Source organism: Plasmodium gallinaceum (assembly GCF_900005855.1).
Source record: "Plasmodium gallinaceum strain 8A genome assembly, contig: PGAL8A_v1_68, whole genome shotgun sequence".
NCBI lineage: Eukaryota > Apicomplexa > Aconoidasida > Haemosporida > Plasmodiidae > Plasmodium > Plasmodium gallinaceum.
Genome location: NW_021628229.1, coordinates 23,495 through 42,596, shown reverse-complemented (window position 1 = coordinate 42,596; position 19,102 = coordinate 23,495). Strand labels below are relative to the sequence as shown.

Sequence of the window (19,102 nt, the reverse complement as noted above, 5' to 3'; positions counted from 1 at the left end):
CTCTATCCCTACTTGCATACAACAGGATATTAGATTGTAGAGGATTAATAATATATTAATTCATGTGCATAAAAAGAGTACTAATATATTAAACATACACATGTAGAGCATGTATTGTACTAGGATTTATAATATGGTAATATCCCATTTATCATTTAGAACATTTTCTTCATTTTCTTCTTCTATTTGTTCATCTTTATATTGATTTTTCATGGATTTTTTTAATTTTTGTTTATTCCATTTTTTTAAAAAATTTCTCTGTTTTTCTAGCCATTGTCTGTCAAACACTTGTCTTTCAAATATAAAGTTTGTAATTCCCACTTTTGTATCATCTAATATATCTGATTCTTCTATATCATTTGTATGTCCTGTTTTATGCCAATTTAACTTCATTTCTTGAAACCATTCCTCTCGTTTCCAGGATTCCCATTGTTCTTTCTTTCTCTCTATCATATCATTTATAATTCCTTCTTTTTCTTCTTCATTTATTTCTTTTTTTGTTATTTCATGTTCATCTAACTCTTTGTAGCAATTTTTTCCTTCTATATATGTTTTGAGAAATTCTTTTTTCATATATTCTATTTCTTCTTTCTTGCACTGATCCAATATCAACATATGTATTTCTATCCACAATTCAGATATCAAGTTTATCTTCTCTATCTCTTCACTAACCTCATCTTTTATATTATCTGTTTTTGGATCCCTTTCCATGTTATCTATATTATTTTTTTTTTCTTTTGTTTGTTCATCTTCTCTTTCATACATATCTTCTTCCTCATTATACTCGTCTAACAGCCTATTAAACAATGATTCCTTCTCATATTGTGTAAATAATCTTCTTTGTTTCTTTATCCATTGACTCCATATTTCATTTTTCTTCTCTAATGTAATATTATTCTCTATGTTATTTGTTCCTTCGATGGATTTTTTTTCATCTAATGTTTCTACATGTATATTTACTTCTTTTATCCATTCCTCCATTAAACTATTAAACCATTCTTCCTTTCTCCATTTTTCTATCATCTTCTTATGTCTTTCTATCAATTTCCTAGAAAACGTTTTTTGTCTTTCTAATGCAATAATAATACTTTCTTCTGTATTCATTCTACTTTTTTTTGCTACTATATTTCCATATAATCTTTCGTCACCTTTCCATTCATCTAAACAAATTTTCAAAAATTTTTCTCTGTTCAATTCCCACTCCTTTTGTTTACAATCTTCCATTATAATCATTTGTATTTCTATCATAGTTTTCCACTTTGGCTTTTTTTTTAATGTAAAAAAATTTTTCTTATTTTTTATTTGTATCTCTTCGTCTTTCATTTTTTTTTCTTCTTCTTTTCGTCCTTCTTTACTCGTATTTGTTTTTTCTTTATATTCTTCAAGTTCATCTTTTATTTCTTTTATTTTCACTTTGTTTTTATTATCATTTACATTTTCTTCTATCAAATTTATAAGCCATTTTTCCATGCTTTCATTTTCTATCCATTTCTTATTAATTTCTTCCCAATATTTCTTCCATATAATTTTTTGCTCGTTTATCATAAAATTTTTAATTCTTTCTTCATTATTTTGTGGTAAGTTTTTTTTAATTAACTCTTCCATATATTTTTTTTCTTTGCTATTCCAATCTATTTTCAATTCAATAAACCAATTTTCTCTTTTTAATTTTTCTAATACTTCTTTTTTATTTTCTAATATAATATTTCCTGTTATTTCTTTTTGTGTTTCCAATATTTCTTCTGGATTTATCGTTGTTTTCAATTCTTCTATGCATGTTTTAAGAAATTCATTTTTTATAATCATTCTCTCCTCTCTTTTACATTCCTTTAATATCATCATATGTACATCAATCCATAATTTCAATTTTAAATTGTTTTTCTTTGAATCTTTATCTGATTTCTCTTCTCTTTCTATTTTAATATATCCTTCTTCACTATCTTCTCCTTCTATATTTTCTTTTATTTCTTCTTCTATTTTGTATATTTCTAATAATTCATTAAACCATTTTTGGTCATCAGAATCATGCAACCACGTTATATGCTTTTTTACCCAATTCCTCCATATTATTTTTTGTTTTTTCATAGAAGGATTATTTAAATCATTTTCTCTACTTTTTATTATCCTTTCTTGTTTTATTATTTCCGAATAGTTAACTTCCTCTTCTTTCCATTCTCTCTTCAAATTTTCAAACCATTTTTCCTTTTTCCATTTTTCTAATATCTTTCCATGTTCTTTTTTATACTGTTTCCACAGAAGTTTTTTTTTTTCTAACATAATAGTAACATTATCCTTTTTCTCATTTTCTAATGTTATATCTAAATACATACCTTCATTTTTTAATTCTTCCAAACATATATCAAAAAATACTTTCCTGTCCTTTTTCCATTCCTCCTTTTTACATTCGTCTATTACTATCGTATATATTTCTGTCATAATCTTCCACTTTAATTTTTCTCTTATTATCGCAATATCACTTTTTGTTTTTATATTTATTGCATTTTCTTCTGATTTTTCTTTAAGTGTATTATCTATTTCATTTTCAAATACAACTTTACATAATGAATTATTTGTTTTGTTACATACATTATTCAGTTGAATATTACTTTCTAGTAATTCATATGGAATATCTAAAGGCGTCTTTATATAACTTATTGAACTTTCTTTATAATTTTTCCTTTTTGTATATTTTTTCTTTTTCTTTGATCCTTTACCAGGTAAAAATCTAGTACGTCTATGCTATTACATAAATAGAAAATTTTAAGTATATAATATATAAATTTTTAATGATAATAAGATAATATATAAGAAAAATAATTAAAAGGAATGCAGTAATATATATTTATAATAATTTCATCTTACCTTATAAAGAATAGCGAAAAGGAAAATAATTAATAAAAGTGATGCACCCAATGAAAGGGCAATCAACACAGGGATATTTGATGTACATATGGGAGTGTTAGGATTATCAGTTGTTACATTTGTAGTAGTATTTTGGGTAGGTATCGGAGTAGTAGTTAGAATGTTATTAGATGTTACATTTGCAGTAGCATTTTGGACAGGTAGTGGAGTAACAGTTAGAGTGTTATTAGATGCAATATTTTGTATATTATCATTAGAGTGGTTTCCATTTACATAATAACTTGTATTTGTAAGAGAAGTATTCACAGATGAATTAAATGTAGATTTATTAGTAATTAAAGGGGAATTGTATACCATAGTACTTGAAATAGTCTTAGTTGTATTTGTAGATACAGCTAACGTAAATCCAGTTGTATTTGTGGATTTGTCTACATGAGAAGACATATTTTTTGTTTGTAGTTTAGTTTCAGATGTTAGAATAGTACTAGGTATAGTTGATTGAGTTGTAGATATACTTGAATTTGTAGGTGTAAGTGTAAATAAATCTGTAGATGAATTTGTATTTGCGTGCGAAGTTATAGATAAATTTGTAGATATATTCGCAGTCATGATAGTAGATGTAGGTGTGGATGTATTTCCAGATGATGCAGTAGTTTCAAAGATAGTTTCTAGTTGAGTTTCATTTACTTTTGCAGATGTAGGAGAAATTGGCGGTATATTTAAAGTGGTGTTAGAAGATGATGATGTGGAATTAGTTATAGGTGCTTGAATATTTGTAGGTATATTTATCGGAATAGCATTGGATGGTAAAGTGATGTTAAGTGCAGATGTTGGAGTAGTTGGAGACAATTCTATTTGTGAATTTCCAGATATATCTGCATTTGTAGATCTAAATGTATGAGAGATTGAAGATTCACTTGAATCGCTAACAGTTGGCAATTCGACATTATTTCCAGATGTTAAAATAATATCATTTGTAACTGGTTTTTCTGTAGGATTCATTGCCTTTACAGGTAAAGCTATAGGTGAATCTTCATCTGAATGTGTAGACATATTAGTTGATGCTACCTTTGGTGTAGAACTTGTTGTTGGAGTAGTAGGAGACACATCTGTTTGTGGGATTTCAGATACACTTGCTTTTAGAGGTAAAGGTATAGGTGAATTTGGATCTGAATGTATAGACGCAATAGTTGATGTTAACTTTTGTGTAGATCCTGGTGTTGGAGTAGTAGATTCATTTGAAGGATTTGCTGTATTTTGAGTTATAATTTTAGTTGTGGAGTTTATTGTAGTGGTAGATAAATTAGTAGTAGCATTTGGTTTTATTGTAATAGTTTCGCTTGAAGAATGATCAGATGCATTAGCAAATGAACTATCAGGAGTTAAAAGTTGGGATTGATTACAGTTTTCTGATATTTTAGAATCACAAGAATCGTTTTCTTTCTTATTAATTCTAATACAGTCTAAACTAGTGACAAATGTATTCATATCATTAAGTGTACAATTTTCAGAAATTTCTAAATTTTCATCAAATGTCATTTCTTGTTCATTAATCCAATTTTTATTTACAAAAAATTTTTTTTTCTCATCTAACCAATTATTGTAATTTGTACATTTCTCTTCTGTTATATTTTCATTTAATTCTTGTAAATGTTCCTCTTTATCCTCACAAAAATCTTCGATAACTTTTTTTTTATCTCTTATAACTTTCTTATCTTTATTCTCTTTTCTTTTACATGAATCACTGATTGATGATTTTAATTTATTAACTACACATTCCTGATTTTCTGCCCAAAGATTATTAATACTTCCCAATAAACGGTATTGATTTCTAAAATTCATGAATGCATCCCTCCTATCGTCCATCCAATAATTAAAATATCTACAGAGTCTCTTTTTCATTTTCGGAGACTTTTCATCTTTAATTTTGAGAATTTTTGAGTCAACAGTTCTATAGAATGTTTGCCTCCAATTTCTAAGATGATACTTTGGTAATGCACGAGATGTTAGGTCTCTACGTTTTCTTCTAATTGGTTCTTTTTCTGTATCCATTATATATTTAATTGTAATTATCTTGGCATGTTCTATTATTTTTTTTAATAAATAATTTTAAAAAACTATAACATATATATTTATATTGTCATTAAATGAATATTTCATATTAGGATTACATATATATTAAAATTAAGACAATATAAAGGTCATATTAATAAAAAATGAACAATTCTTTATTTACACTATAACATTGAATTCCACATATTATTGCTTATTAATTAAATTAGTTAAATTTTTAATTTAATTTTCCTTTTTAATAAGATATCATTATATTATTTAATATATTAATAGGTTGTGATGTTTCTATATGTCCAAAATAAAAATAAGTATTTTTTAATGAAAACAAGTTTTTAATTTTCACCTAACGTATTTTATAATGATGTAGTTATTTTCAGATAAAACTAATATATATAATTAAGTAAAAAAATGGAATGATAGTTAAAATTACAAAGTGATATAATTAAAATTAAAAAATTAAGAGAGAAAAAAAATATCATAAAAGTTTTCCATTTATAAATGTAACATATTTTTTTATTATTTTACATTATTTAATAAAATATTTTTAATTTATAGTGTAGAACAATTAATATTTCAATTTTTTTTTTTTTAATAAATTCTAAATAAGTGTCATTATTTATTACTAAAAAAAATTTTATTTTTCTAATAAATTATTTAGGAAAATTTAAATTATTTTTAGTTTAATAATCATAAAATATATAAGGAATAAAAAATTTTAAACTTAATTGTTTTAAGCTAAAAATATATATAAGAAAACTAGTGTAATTATGGATGAATTTTTTTTAATTATTTAAGGATTATTTATATGAGTTATTATTTAGTTTTAATTCAATTATTTCAAAAACTACTTTACTCTAGTTTTTTCATTTCTTTTCTCTCTTTTATCTCTATTTTTTATTATAACTTTTACACTTTTTTTTAGATTGTGATTCATCAATTTGTAATTTGACTTATTTTATAGTGCTCTAAGCAGTAAAAATAATAAAAAGCTTAAATAAAAAATTCCTTTTTTTTTATTTACTGAAAAATAATTTATAGATAATCATAAACCTTTTATATAATTATACTTTATAAAATATAATAAAAAAATTTTATCTTTTAATCACAATTTTTATTGCTCATATAAAAATATTATCTGCTATTTTTAAAACTTAAATTATTAATACATTAATGTTACATTAAAATTGAAGTTATTTTTTTTTCTTATGGTTTTACTCTAAAAAAAATAATTTTTTTTTTAAACGTAAATAAATATACCTACACTCTATTATAACTATTTGATTATGAATATTTTTGTGCATGTACCTTTATAATCATATTATATATGCACCTTTTTAATGTTTTGCATGCAATGGCAACTTCCGTACGTAGTATACTTTTACCTTAATAAAATTTAAAAGAGGTAAGTTATATATTTTATTAGCTATTTAGAACATTTAAGTTCTTAAATTCAAATTTACACTTTTTTAAATATTTATTTAATATATACATAGATAAATTTTAAAAAATAACGTAAAATCAATTAAAAAAATAATTTTTAAAAAAAATAAAAACTGGTCTATTAATTTATGAAAGTATAAAATAATGAAAGTTCATATATTTTTCTGAAAAAATAATAATGTAAATTATAACATATATGATATGAACTTAGAAAAAGTACGCGCATAATTAACCTCAAAAATAAAAAATAAAAAAATTATGATTCCTTTTTTCTCATTCTAACTGTGATTTTTATTAAAATGTATAGTAAAACAAGTTTCAAAAAAAATAGCAATTCATTTTTTTTTTTATATTTTATACATGTGAATTAAATTTATAAACAATATTTAATATCATTTTAATATAAAAAAAAAAAAAAAGGTTAATTTTTATATATTTAAAATATATTCATATACTTATAGTTTTAAAAACATAAAATATTTAAATTTGTTAAACATGTAATATATTCTTATATTTTTAAAGACGTATCTCTATTTTTTATTATTAATTAGATATTCTTTAACAAAATAAGTAAAAATAAAAAAAAAAATAAAATTAGGATATTCCATTTTTATGTATATCTTGTTACTCTGTCATAAATAATTTTAAAATGATATGTTTGTAAATTCTCTAGACTTAATTTTATTAGGTTTTTGTTTAATTTTCTTTTTTTTAACTTTGTTTTTATGTTTATTTTACAATATTTATACGATCATTTATATTCATTCTTATTTTTCCTTTAGTTTCAACAATTTTTTTTTCTCTTTTAATAAAAATTTTTTATCATTATTTTTTTTATTAATTTTATGTTAAGAGAATTTGCAATATTGAACAAATTAGTTAATAACAGGAACATGGAAAAAACTCTATTTTATTGAATATAAAATAAAATATTTCTCAATTTATTTAATATAGTTAATGTTAAATTTAAATTTATTATTCTATTTAATATTTAAGATAATTTGTTCAATAGTTTATAAAATATTATATTAAATGTTACGTTTTTAACTTTTTAACTAAAATATCACACGAGATACATTCAAAAAATTTGTAATTTTTTTTTTTTAAATTTCCTCAAGAAAAAATTATATATATGTAAAAAAAAAAAATTTTTTTTTAAGCAATTAATTTTATTGAGAGGATTTAAATGTGCACATTTTTTCCGCATATACAGTATGCACATATAGTAATATATTTATTTCATTCATTTGTATATTATCTAAAATAGACTAATAATAACATTTATGGAATATAATAGATGACCTTTGGAAAAATAATAATATTATTTTATTTTATATTCATTGCCCTTTTCTACGACCTTAAGACATTTTCATATATATTTATCTATTCGTCTATTTCTATTATCTTTCAAATCATATAGCTTTATAATTCTTCTTTTATAAATATCCAAACAATTTCTGAGTTCCAACCATTGCATAAGTTATGATTTCTTTTTATTCCATCTAGTTATTGATCTATAAATAATATTATCTAATTGTTTTATATAATATTTAAATAAATGAAATTCGTAAAAAGATTTTATTTTATATATACTAATATACAGAGAAATTATATATGTTTAAACACGTACCCTAATAAAAAAAGTACACAAAAGGTACATGCACTAAAAAAAAATATTTGCACCAAAAGTAAGACATTAAAAAAATATAATTGATCTAAAAGTACATACACTAAAAAATGTAGATACATTTCATCATATTTTTATTTTAGTGTATTTACAACTATATAAAAAATATATATATTTTTTTTTTGAGGACAATGAATAGGAAATTTTTTATGAAAGATTAAAAATATAATTTTAAATGTGATATACATGAAATACTATACAAATTAACAAAAATAGTGATTTACTAATGTAATTAATATTTGGAATTAACAAAATTAAACAATTTTCATAATATTTTAATTTAATAAGCATAAAACAAATAGAGTTCTTTCTACATTTTCTTCATTAATTCATTTGTTAAATACTAGCAAGGTCACTAAATGTGGAACTAACAAATCAGTGATATATACTGAACTTTTCATTTGAGTCTCATATATCTCTTTAGCCTTAATATGTAATAATTTCATTTTATTAAGTTAAATTTGAATTGATTTACCTCTATAGCATTGGTTTATTAAATGACAATTCAATGAAATTTATAGTACTTCGGATAGATTTATTAATTGTATGTTCATTGATTATGCTATCGTTGAACAAACAAATTAATAAAGAGTATGTGGAGAAAACTATACTAATTTTATTTAAATTAAAATAAAACAATAAGCAAATTATTTACTATAATCATAATAAAATATTAATTACATTAGTTAATTACAATTTAAATTTATTTACTCAATACTCTATGAATATAATTTTTAACACTTCATTTTTAATATTTGTCAAAAAAAAAAATAAGTCACTATGATTTGTTATCTAAAAAAGAAAATAAGTTACTATGATTTGTTCTATAAAAAAAAAAATAAAAATATCATAAAATTTTATAAAATATTTTTTTTTTATAATTGTATGTTCATATACACCTAAAAAAAAAATATAACAAAATATACTTGTATTTTTTTTTTTGGAGTACTTTTGGGGTATGCGTTTAAATTAGAGAATTTTTTTTACATTTTAGCATGTATAAGAAAAAATAATTTTATTTATCTTATTCACTTAAGTAACATTTAAAATATATCTATAAAACTACTTATAGACTAATAGTCAAATTAACAAATAACATGTAGAGATATCTTATGTTATTTATGATAAAATTAATTTCTGTAAGAAATTTTATAACTTATATATAACTACATGTTAATAATAAATTGAACATATTTATATTATATCTCATAATTTTCATCAATTTGACTAATAGTTCTTATAAAACTAAATAAAATTTATTTTACTATTTTCTAAATATAAAAAAAGGAAAAAAAAAAAAAGAAAATTTAATTTTTTTTAATGTAAACTTGTCACTTACATCACGCATATTTTATAAATATACCTATACTACATTTCATAAGATATAATTTTTCTAAGTTACTCTATCATTTTTCTGTCCCTAATGAAATTTTTTGTACATGTTATCGTAAATATATATATATACATGTGTGTTAATTGTATTGCATGAGTAGAAAAATCCTTAAAATATGCAATTATCATTATATGCATTCTCAAAAATGTAAATGAAGACTTTTATTCACCATATATATAGATACTACTTTTAGTTTTTTAATTTTAATTTTAGTTACCTATTATAGAAAGAACAAACAAGGCTTGAATTGATTATTAGAATCATTATCCTTTAATTGATTTTGTTAATACATTGACATTTCATTTAAAATAATAATACGTGCATTAACATTTTCGATATTTATCAATTATTTTTCTTTTAATGTATTTAAATCTTTGCATGTTCTTTTCTATCCCTCATTTAAATAAACTATTCTCATTTATGACATAATTTACAGGGGAAATTTTGAATAATCAGAACATATACAATCCATTTCAAACATAAGAAAATAATGTGTCCCTTTAAAGCCTCATAATTATTATTCTATATGTCAATGTAATCTTTTTCACACTCCCTGTTTCATTAACTCAGTGTTCGGTGACTTTGCTAGAGTACTGAATAAACAAATTAATAAAGAGCATGTAGAGTTGGTTCCACGATTTTGACGTACTTATATATATTTTTAAATGCTTTGAAAGAGTGATCCTTAATTGTGTGATATACTTCATTCATCATTCTTTGATTTCAATAGGAATTTATTTACTTTAATAAAAATCCTTATTTTTATTAAAAATTTAAATCATTATTGAATATTGATTATTAATTAAATGTAAATTACTTGTTTCTTTGTTATGCGTTACATTCAGCAATTAATACATATTACTGTTGAGTTAACAAACATAAACAATTAATGGCAATACAAAAAATTTGTATAAATATTAATTACATGAAAATTTTATTGTTATACGTATAAAATTTTCTTTTATAAAATTCATCAAAATCATATTTCATTCCCGAAAAAAAAATTTTTTTTTTTATTTAATGGTAACAAATCTTTTTCCTATTGATTTTTTTTTATCAAAATTTTTTCCTGGCGGTCTTTGTACTTTTTTTTAAAAAAAATACAAACAAAAAAAAATTGATCATGATTTTTTTTTTTTTTGTGTGTGCATGACCAACTTCGTATTCTTCATTTAATTAGTCCTTTTATCTTCCAAAAAGGTTAGTAAAGCCTTTTATTAACCAACATGCACTTTATTAATCTGTTCAATATTATAGCAGAATGATTAATAAAAAGGATTATGAACCTTTTTGAGGATAAAACGTGATAGTTATATGGAAAATAAATAACCATACAAGCGTTAGATAAAAAAAAAAAAAATAGGTTGAAAAGAAAAAAAAAAAAAAAAAACAAAAAAAAAATATATAAGTATTTTTTTTCTTTTTGACAAGAGTTACTTTTGTATGGAATTTATATTATGAATTTTAAAGAGATATTTTAAAAAAAGAAGTATAATAAAATTTTCATGTGTTTACTATTTATGTAATTTTAATTTGTATTTTATTAATTGTGTACGTTTGTTAATTTTAATACAATGTAATTAAGTGTTAAACATTATTTGTAACATTATAATTAAAAATATACGTAAGTACAAATAAATAATTAATGAGAATTTATGTCTTTAATAAGAATAATGCAATTTTTTTTAAATTAATAAGTACCTCTTAAAACCTAATAAATGCTCAATGAAGTAGACCATATATAACACGCTTTACTGGTTTACAACATTAAAATTATACTTAAATTCATTAAATCCGTTGAAGCAACTCTATGTGTAATTTACTAATTTATTTGTTTAGTACTCTAACAAAGTTATCGAACAGTCAACCAATTATTCACAAAGTCATTCAATAAGAAATATAAAAACCATAAATCAAGTATTAAACATACAATATAATAAAAAATATTTATAATGGATTTTATTAATTTTAGCTGGTTTAAGAAAATATATATTCTATAATTAAGTTTTATACATATTGATTATATAATTGGTTAATAATGGACTTTATTAACCTTTTTTAGAATAATAATTAACCATACAAGCATTGGATAAAAAAAAAAAAATTAGTTAACTTTTTTTTATAAATTTTTTTTTTTTGAAGGAGAAATAATTAGTTTTGAGAATTGATGAATAATTTTAGGTTATTAAAATTTAATTTTTGTGATGCATATAATTTTTGAGAATTAATTCTGATTATTATTTGAAAAAGAAAATGTTATATTAACACTAATTAATTTTTCATGTTTTTTTTATTTATGTAAGTTAATTTTGTGTTCTAATAATTACTCATTTATATTAAAAGAAAGATATGAATTTCTAAACATCGTACATAACATCATAAATAAGGCATGTTAAATTAAATATCGATAATTAATGATAATTTTAATTATTAGTAAAAGTATAGGATTTTGGTTAAAGTAAATAAATATTTCTTAAAAATAAATATTCATTGAAGTAGGTTACATATATAAATTTTACTAGTTTGCAGAATTAAAATTAATTGATAAAAATTATGTATTTTTATTAAAAACATATATTTTCATTAATTATTAATTTTTAAGTACAAAATAGTTATTGCTTTTTATAAGTAATTTTCAATAATTTAAGTTCACTGCTTTTAAAAATAATAAAAATACATAAATAATAAAAAGAAAAATTTAATTAAATTAATATCACACAACGAAAATTTTATTCTTAAAAATTAAAAAATATTCTCATGAAATTTTTTTTTTTAAAAAATTTTTCTCTTTTAATTTTTTTTTTTTTTAAAAGGTAAAATATATTTCTATAAAAAAAATTTAGACAAAATATTAATTTTTCTTTTTTTTTACTAGACTTGCGCATGAATAATCCTATATTCTCTGTTAAAACATTAATTTTTATTTTCTTAATGTTTATCAAACCTCTTAAAAAGAAATTTCAAAATATTTGATTTCTTGTATTTTATTTTATTTTTTCCCTNGAAACTATACATAATTTTTATTAATCCTTTTGTTCAATACTCTTTCAAATCATTGAACTGCAATTAATAAATTGATAAATGAGCATTTATGATTTTTTGAGGAATTTATTAATTTAATAAAAATTGCCCTTATTCTTACTAAAAATCTAAATCTTCTTTAAAATTATTTATTGTGTGTAAAATATTCTTTTAAAATAAATTAACAAAATTAAAATTAAAGTTACTGTTTTTTAAAAATATATAAAAATTAAATAACAATAATAAAAAAAAGCCTTTTTCTTCTTCTTTTTCTTTTTAAAGTTTTAATTTATTTTTTGTTAGCTTAAAAATTAGATCAACTGATAAAATTCAACAGAACATTTATAGCCATAGAGTAAAATATATAAAATAAAAATAATCAATAGCCTTATTTTTTTTTTATTTAATGAATGTTCATGCCATTCTATTTTCTCTATAAGATTCTATTGTTTCAAATAAACTTATTAATATTTTTTATTAAAAAATAGATAAACGTTTATTGTTTCAGAAGTATTTTCTTACTTTATTGAAAATTTATCCATATTTTGATTAAAAACTTTAATCATCTTTAAAATTGTCGATCACTTGTAAAAGAAATTTTTTTAAAGAGACATCATAATTTTAATTAAAGTTATTAAAAGTAAATGAATATTAAATATTAATAAAAATAATATATTTTTTATATTTCTTTAAAATGTGATTTTAATTTTTAATTATTCTATGATCAATTCAATTGACAAAATTTAATATCTAAATAAATAAAAATCCCATCAATAACTCAAAAAAACAATTTTTTTTCTTTTTTTTAATTAAAATCAAGTAACAAACAACTAATAAAAACATTTAACGATAAAAATAAGATTCTTTTTTTTTTTTTTTTTGTTAGAAATTTTCTGGGATATATAACTTATTTTCCATGTAATGTTTTAATATTCTATAAGAGGTTAATAATATCTTTTATTAAACACTACATTACTGCAAAAACTAGTTAATATAATTATTGTTAATAAAATTTCTGAAGTGTTTTGAATTTATTGTTGTAATTCATGTTGATAATTTTATCTTACGATTTTTTTCTATATCAGGAAGTCCAGCGTTTTTAAGTGCATATGTAATATAAAAATAAGTTAGTGTAGTTTTTATTACCCATTAAACAGTAATAAAAACATTAAGTTGATATATTTTTGTTTAAAGTGTTAAGAATATCATATAAAATAAACTATAGATTTAATATTGTATATTGCATTTATTGATTTATTAATTGCATATGCAATGATTTTTCTAAAGTATTGAATAAACATATTAATAAAAAGTACGTAGAGTTATCTCTACTAATTCAATGAATCTAAGTATAACTTTAATGCTATATACCAGTAAAATGTATATATTTACTTTACTTTATTGAATGTTTATTGTTTTTAAGAGACATTTATTTATTTTGATAAAAATACTATATTTCTATTAAAAATTTAAATCCTCTTTAATTATCAATTTTAATTATATTAGCATTATAATGTTATAAGTAATATTTAGCAATTCAAATATATATATCTACTAAATTAACAAAATAAAAAATAAATTATATTAATAATACAAAATACAAAAATTTATCATCGTTTATATAAAATTTTCTTATATAAATTTAAATAAAATATATTATGAAAAAATTTTTTAGTCAACAATCTTCCTTTTAATTTTTCAACTATTTAATCTCTTAAGAAAAAAATAAACTTTTTTGTGTATTTTTAATTTTTAAAAAGAAAAAGAAAAAAAATTGTTAATTTTTTTTCTTTTTTATCTAGTGTTTACATAGCTAACTATTAATTTTTCATACAACTATTACATTCTATTGTCAAAAAGATTAATAATTTCTTTTAATACTCAATCATGTAATGTTCACTTATTTATGACAAGATATTTTTCTCAAGAGATAAAAATAAAAATTATTTTAATTCTTCTTTATTAATTCATATGTTCATTACTTTAACAAAATATTTTAACATAAAATTAATAAATCAACACATAGGCAATTTAAACCCATTTATATAACAAGTAAGCATATAGCAATTGAGAAATTTAACCATAAAAAAATTTTCAGTTCAATTTTGTATATCATATATGCATACCTAGATATGAAATTTTTTGAATATTTATAATTTATTTATTATAATAAAAATTTTTCCTATGGATTCTAATAAATATATGAAATATAAAATATAAATTCCTTATTATTAATTTTGTATTTCTTTTGTAAGAATACTTGATATTTTTAGTAAAAGTAATGATTTTCCTTTTTTATCATTAATTTATTTTTTCTACAAAAAAAAAAAAAAATATAAAATTTTGTTAATTTAATATACACTCATATATATTTACCTTTTCATTTTTTATATATTAAAAAATTGAAAAATATAATGTATATAATTATAATATAAGCATTAATATACGAAAATGTTTTATAAATAACTTACTTCTCTTTTTTCTAAAAATCCTATATATAAGGCAAAAAAAAAAAGTGAATAGAACTAGAAAAGACATAAAAGACATTGCAAAGAGTTCAGCATTACTCAAACGATTTTCATGATAAATATCCTCATGATTTAATGATATGGCGAGTGGATTTTTTGAATTTGACCCTATGTTTTTTGTTGACCTTATGTCTTTCATTAGCATTAAGTTATTTGGTGGCAACATGTGTTTATGTGGCATTATGTGTTTACATGGTATTAGGTTATTACATGGTAATATTTCATTTATTGACCTCATGTCTTTTATTGGCATTATATTTTTTTTTGGCATTATGTTATTTATTGGCCTTATGTTTGTTATAACACTTATTTCTTCATATTTACATTCAAAATATTTATCAAAACCACGGCTTGTGCATATATATGGAGTGCATACAGGATTTAAATTTTCTTTTAAGCAACCACTGGGAAGATACACATAATCTCTTTTTAAAACAGGAAAATTAATATTATCTAAAATAATTAAATTTCCACTATAATTTGCATCGGAACAATGTAATTGATCATTATTCATTTTTTTACATATGGTATACCTTTTATTACAATATGAAATGTATTTTGTTTTCATAGGATGGCAGTAATGTTCTTTAAATATGAACTCATCATATTTTGATTTAATAATTTTATGATTGGGGTTTTCTATACTAATCATATTATTTTTTTTATTTTCTTCATTAAAAATGTCATAAGATTTAAACGTAAGACTTCTTCCAAAATATTCTATATTAATGGATTCGCATAATGTTAACTTTTGATTTATATTTCTAAGGCGGCATAAATATGTTTTATCTGGATATTTATTATGATTTGGATTATATTCATACAGAAGCAAAATACCATCTTTATCATTATTTGAAAGAATAATTATCCTAGAATGAAAATTTGCTGGAGTAAATTCGTAAGTAAATAAATTTTTTGAAAGATCATTTAAATTATTATTTAAAGTCTTCTTTATATCAACTACTGGTGACTCAATTCTACAATATGATGCTTCAAATTTTTTTTGCTGTATTTCACATATAGTCATAAAACATTTGGTGAAATCTCCTTCAGAATCTTCACATCCGTCATTATTTAAAAATGCCATTTTTTAAATTAAAATAAGGCATATATATTTTTATTACTTTTTACTAAGATTTTTGTGAATTTTTCCTTAATAGCTTTTATAGAATCATTTTTTTTTTTTTAATATTTCATTTTCTTATAAATTTTATTTTACTTCTTATGAAAAATATAGTTTCTAGTACAATATATAATATTTACAAAAATTCAAAACTCTTCTAACCTCTTATTTAAATATTAAAGTTTATGTATATGTTTTTTTTAAAGATATGTTACTATAAAATCTAACATTTATGGGATATATATTTTTAATACATATTATTGTTAGGATTTTTTTTCTACAGAACATAAACAAAAAATTTTAAAGCTTTTTTTTATCGTAATTTTAAAATAAAATAATTGCAATATTTATTCAAAGATTTTTCCAGTAATAATTTATTCTTTTTAAAAAAATAAAAAATAATTTTAAATATATATAACGAAATGTTTTCTTAATTATCTAAGAAATATAAATAAAAATGGCATAGTATTAGTGCTTGCAGTTTAATTAAAATTACAATTATATAATATTATGTTAAAAGTATATATAATATAATAAAATTTATAATAGTTTCAATGTCAATAGATAATTAACAATAATATATTAATTTGTTATAACAGCTAATGTTTAGGTAAAATAAATAGAAAAAAAATAAAATTTCACATGCAAATAGTCTTTTTATAAGCAAATAACAATATATAAATAAAAAATAAAAAATAAAAGAATAAAATAAAAGAATTCGTATATATATATTTTTTTATTATTATAATTGAAATATACCTAAATTAAGTTTGAATTTACATAATAATGATAATATTGAAAAAATATTTAATTCATTTTTATAATTATATAAGAAATTTATAAGTTAAATATTAGTATAAAATAAAAAAAAAAACGAAAACATAATAAATATTGTTCAAATAAAATAATGCTTCCTAAAAAAAATCGGCAAGAGAGATATAAAAAGTACAAAAAAAAAAATTGAATGACAATATAAAATTTATTTATTTATAATGTAATTTATGTTGAAGTGATTGTGATAAAGAGGTTAAAACCAAGTTACATATGATTAAACCTTAATCTTTGACATTTGACTAATAAAGAATATTATTGAGGTTTTTGAATTTATAATACGATGAATAAAAATGCAAAAATGAGTTTTGTGTGCATGTAAAATATTATAAAATATATATAGTTTAAAATACCTATCTGGTTAATAAATGATATTAACCTTTTATGATTTAATAGTAAATTATGAGGAAATAAGTTATTCGTTATAATTGATATTTAAAGAAATAGATAAATGAAAAAAAAAATTTTCTTGACATTTTATAATTTTTTTTTCTTTTATATTTTCTTCAATTTTTTTTTTTTATTTAGATTGTTAAATAATACGTTTTATTGTATATGGGTTAAATTTTATAATAGAGTCAATTTTAGAAACCATCAATAATAAAGTTGAAAACTTAAAAGAAAACAAAACGTATTTAGGGTTTATTAATATTTAAATTTAATATATTTATTAGAAGTTGTTAATAACTTTAATTTAATTTATTTTAAATTATTATTTTGAATATAATTAATAGATTTAATGATAATTTAAGCTTTTAATAAAGATAACCTTGTATTAATTAATTAAATGCCTCTAAAACAGTAAATATTATATTATTTAAACTATATGTCTAAAGTTTAATTTATTATAATAGAAACATATTTTTATAACAGTTAAAACTAGTAAGAACCACAATATATGCTCTTTATTATTATGTTCATTCGATGATATGTCGAAATAATTGAATAGATTAATAAATCATATATACATTATACATCATATTACACTAATATTAATATACTGATATATAGAATGAACGAACTAAGAATATATATCTTAGTCTCTACTAGTTTTACCTGTTGTAAATATATATTTCTATTATAATAAAGTAAATTTTATACATATAATTTACATAAAAGAATATTTATTGTTTTATAGGCGTTTATATAATTAATATAAAGTTATTTTTATTTCTATTAAAGCTTAAATTATCGTTAAAGCTATTAATTATATTCAAAATAATATTTTAAAATAAATAAATTCAAAGTAATTAGAAACTTTATAAAAATACACTAAATTTAAGTGTTAATAAAAATTAAATCATTTTTGTTTTCTTTTAAACTTTAATTAAACTTTTGATGTTTCCAAAAATTAGTTTTTTTAATTAAATTTAATTTCTAAATGAATAAAAATTTCTAACAACTTAAAAAAAAATAATTTTTTCTCATTAAATTAAAATAAAATCATCATAATTAGCAAAATTTTATATACAATATAAAGAACAAAAATTTTCATTTTTCTTTTTTTTGTTATTTACTTAATTAAATGGAACTCTTAAACAACAAATATGTTATTTTCCATACAATTTAATATCTCTCATTTCGTAAAATTTTAATTATATCTTTTATTGACCAATATTATACAAATGTTTTTGAACAAATAATTAACAAATCAATGTCTCAATATTTGCATTTTCTTAGGTTAATAAAGAATATCATTAAAATTTTTTAAATATTAGTAAAGTATAAATAAAATAAAAAGATAGATATAAATGTTTGACATTTGAAAAAATATTTCACATAAGCAGTTAAAAAAAAAAATAATAGTTATATATTTTTGTTCATAGAAAAAATTTTTAGAATGAATTTATTATATTTTGAATAAAAAATTAGAATTTATTAAAAGGATTTTTAAATAACTTTTATAGAAAGTTACTGTAGTAATAAAATTATTTCACATACAATCAATGATCTATGTTAAATGCTTAGATGTTTAAATAAGTTATATTTAATTAACTTATTTTAATGTTTTTTAAATTAACTGATGTAATAGGAATAAATAATATATTAAGCCTTATAATTTATTAAGAAGATAGGTCATCAAATATAAGCTATATATTTCATGTTATTTAATTTAATTATATAAATATTACATATTATTGATA

At 19.8% G+C, this 19,102-nt stretch overlaps 2 protein-coding genes across 2 annotated transcripts, besides 3 other annotated features; both read right to left on the bottom strand.

Annotated features, from left to right (window-relative positions):
- Window positions 1-126: 126 nt before the first annotated feature.
- PGAL8A_00179700 (surface-associated interspersed protein (SURFIN)) lies at window positions 127-4,914 on the bottom strand (the record flags this gene model as incomplete). Its single annotated transcript, XM_028670481.1, has 2 exons — window positions 127-2,739; window positions 2,863-4,914. The coding sequence occupies 2 exons, from the start codon at window positions 4,912-4,914 to the stop codon at window positions 127-129; spliced, it is 4,665 nt and encodes a 1,554-aa protein (XP_028527229.1).
- A 5,093-nt stretch (window positions 4,915-10,007) lies between these two features.
- Window positions 10,008-10,679: a repeat region.
- A 144-nt stretch (window positions 10,680-10,823) lies between these two features.
- Window positions 10,824-11,333: a repeat region.
- A 2,377-nt stretch (window positions 11,334-13,710) lies between these two features.
- Window positions 13,711-14,112: a repeat region.
- A 726-nt stretch (window positions 14,113-14,838) lies between these two features.
- On the bottom strand, window positions 14,839-16,091 carry PGAL8A_00179600 (fam-e protein; the record flags this gene model as incomplete). Its single annotated transcript, XM_028670480.1, has 2 exons — window positions 14,839-14,852; window positions 14,948-16,091. 2 exons carry the CDS (start codon window positions 16,089-16,091, stop codon window positions 14,839-14,841), a joined length of 1,158 nt encoding a protein of 385 aa, XP_028527228.1.
- Window positions 16,092-19,102: the final 3,011 nt, after the last annotated feature.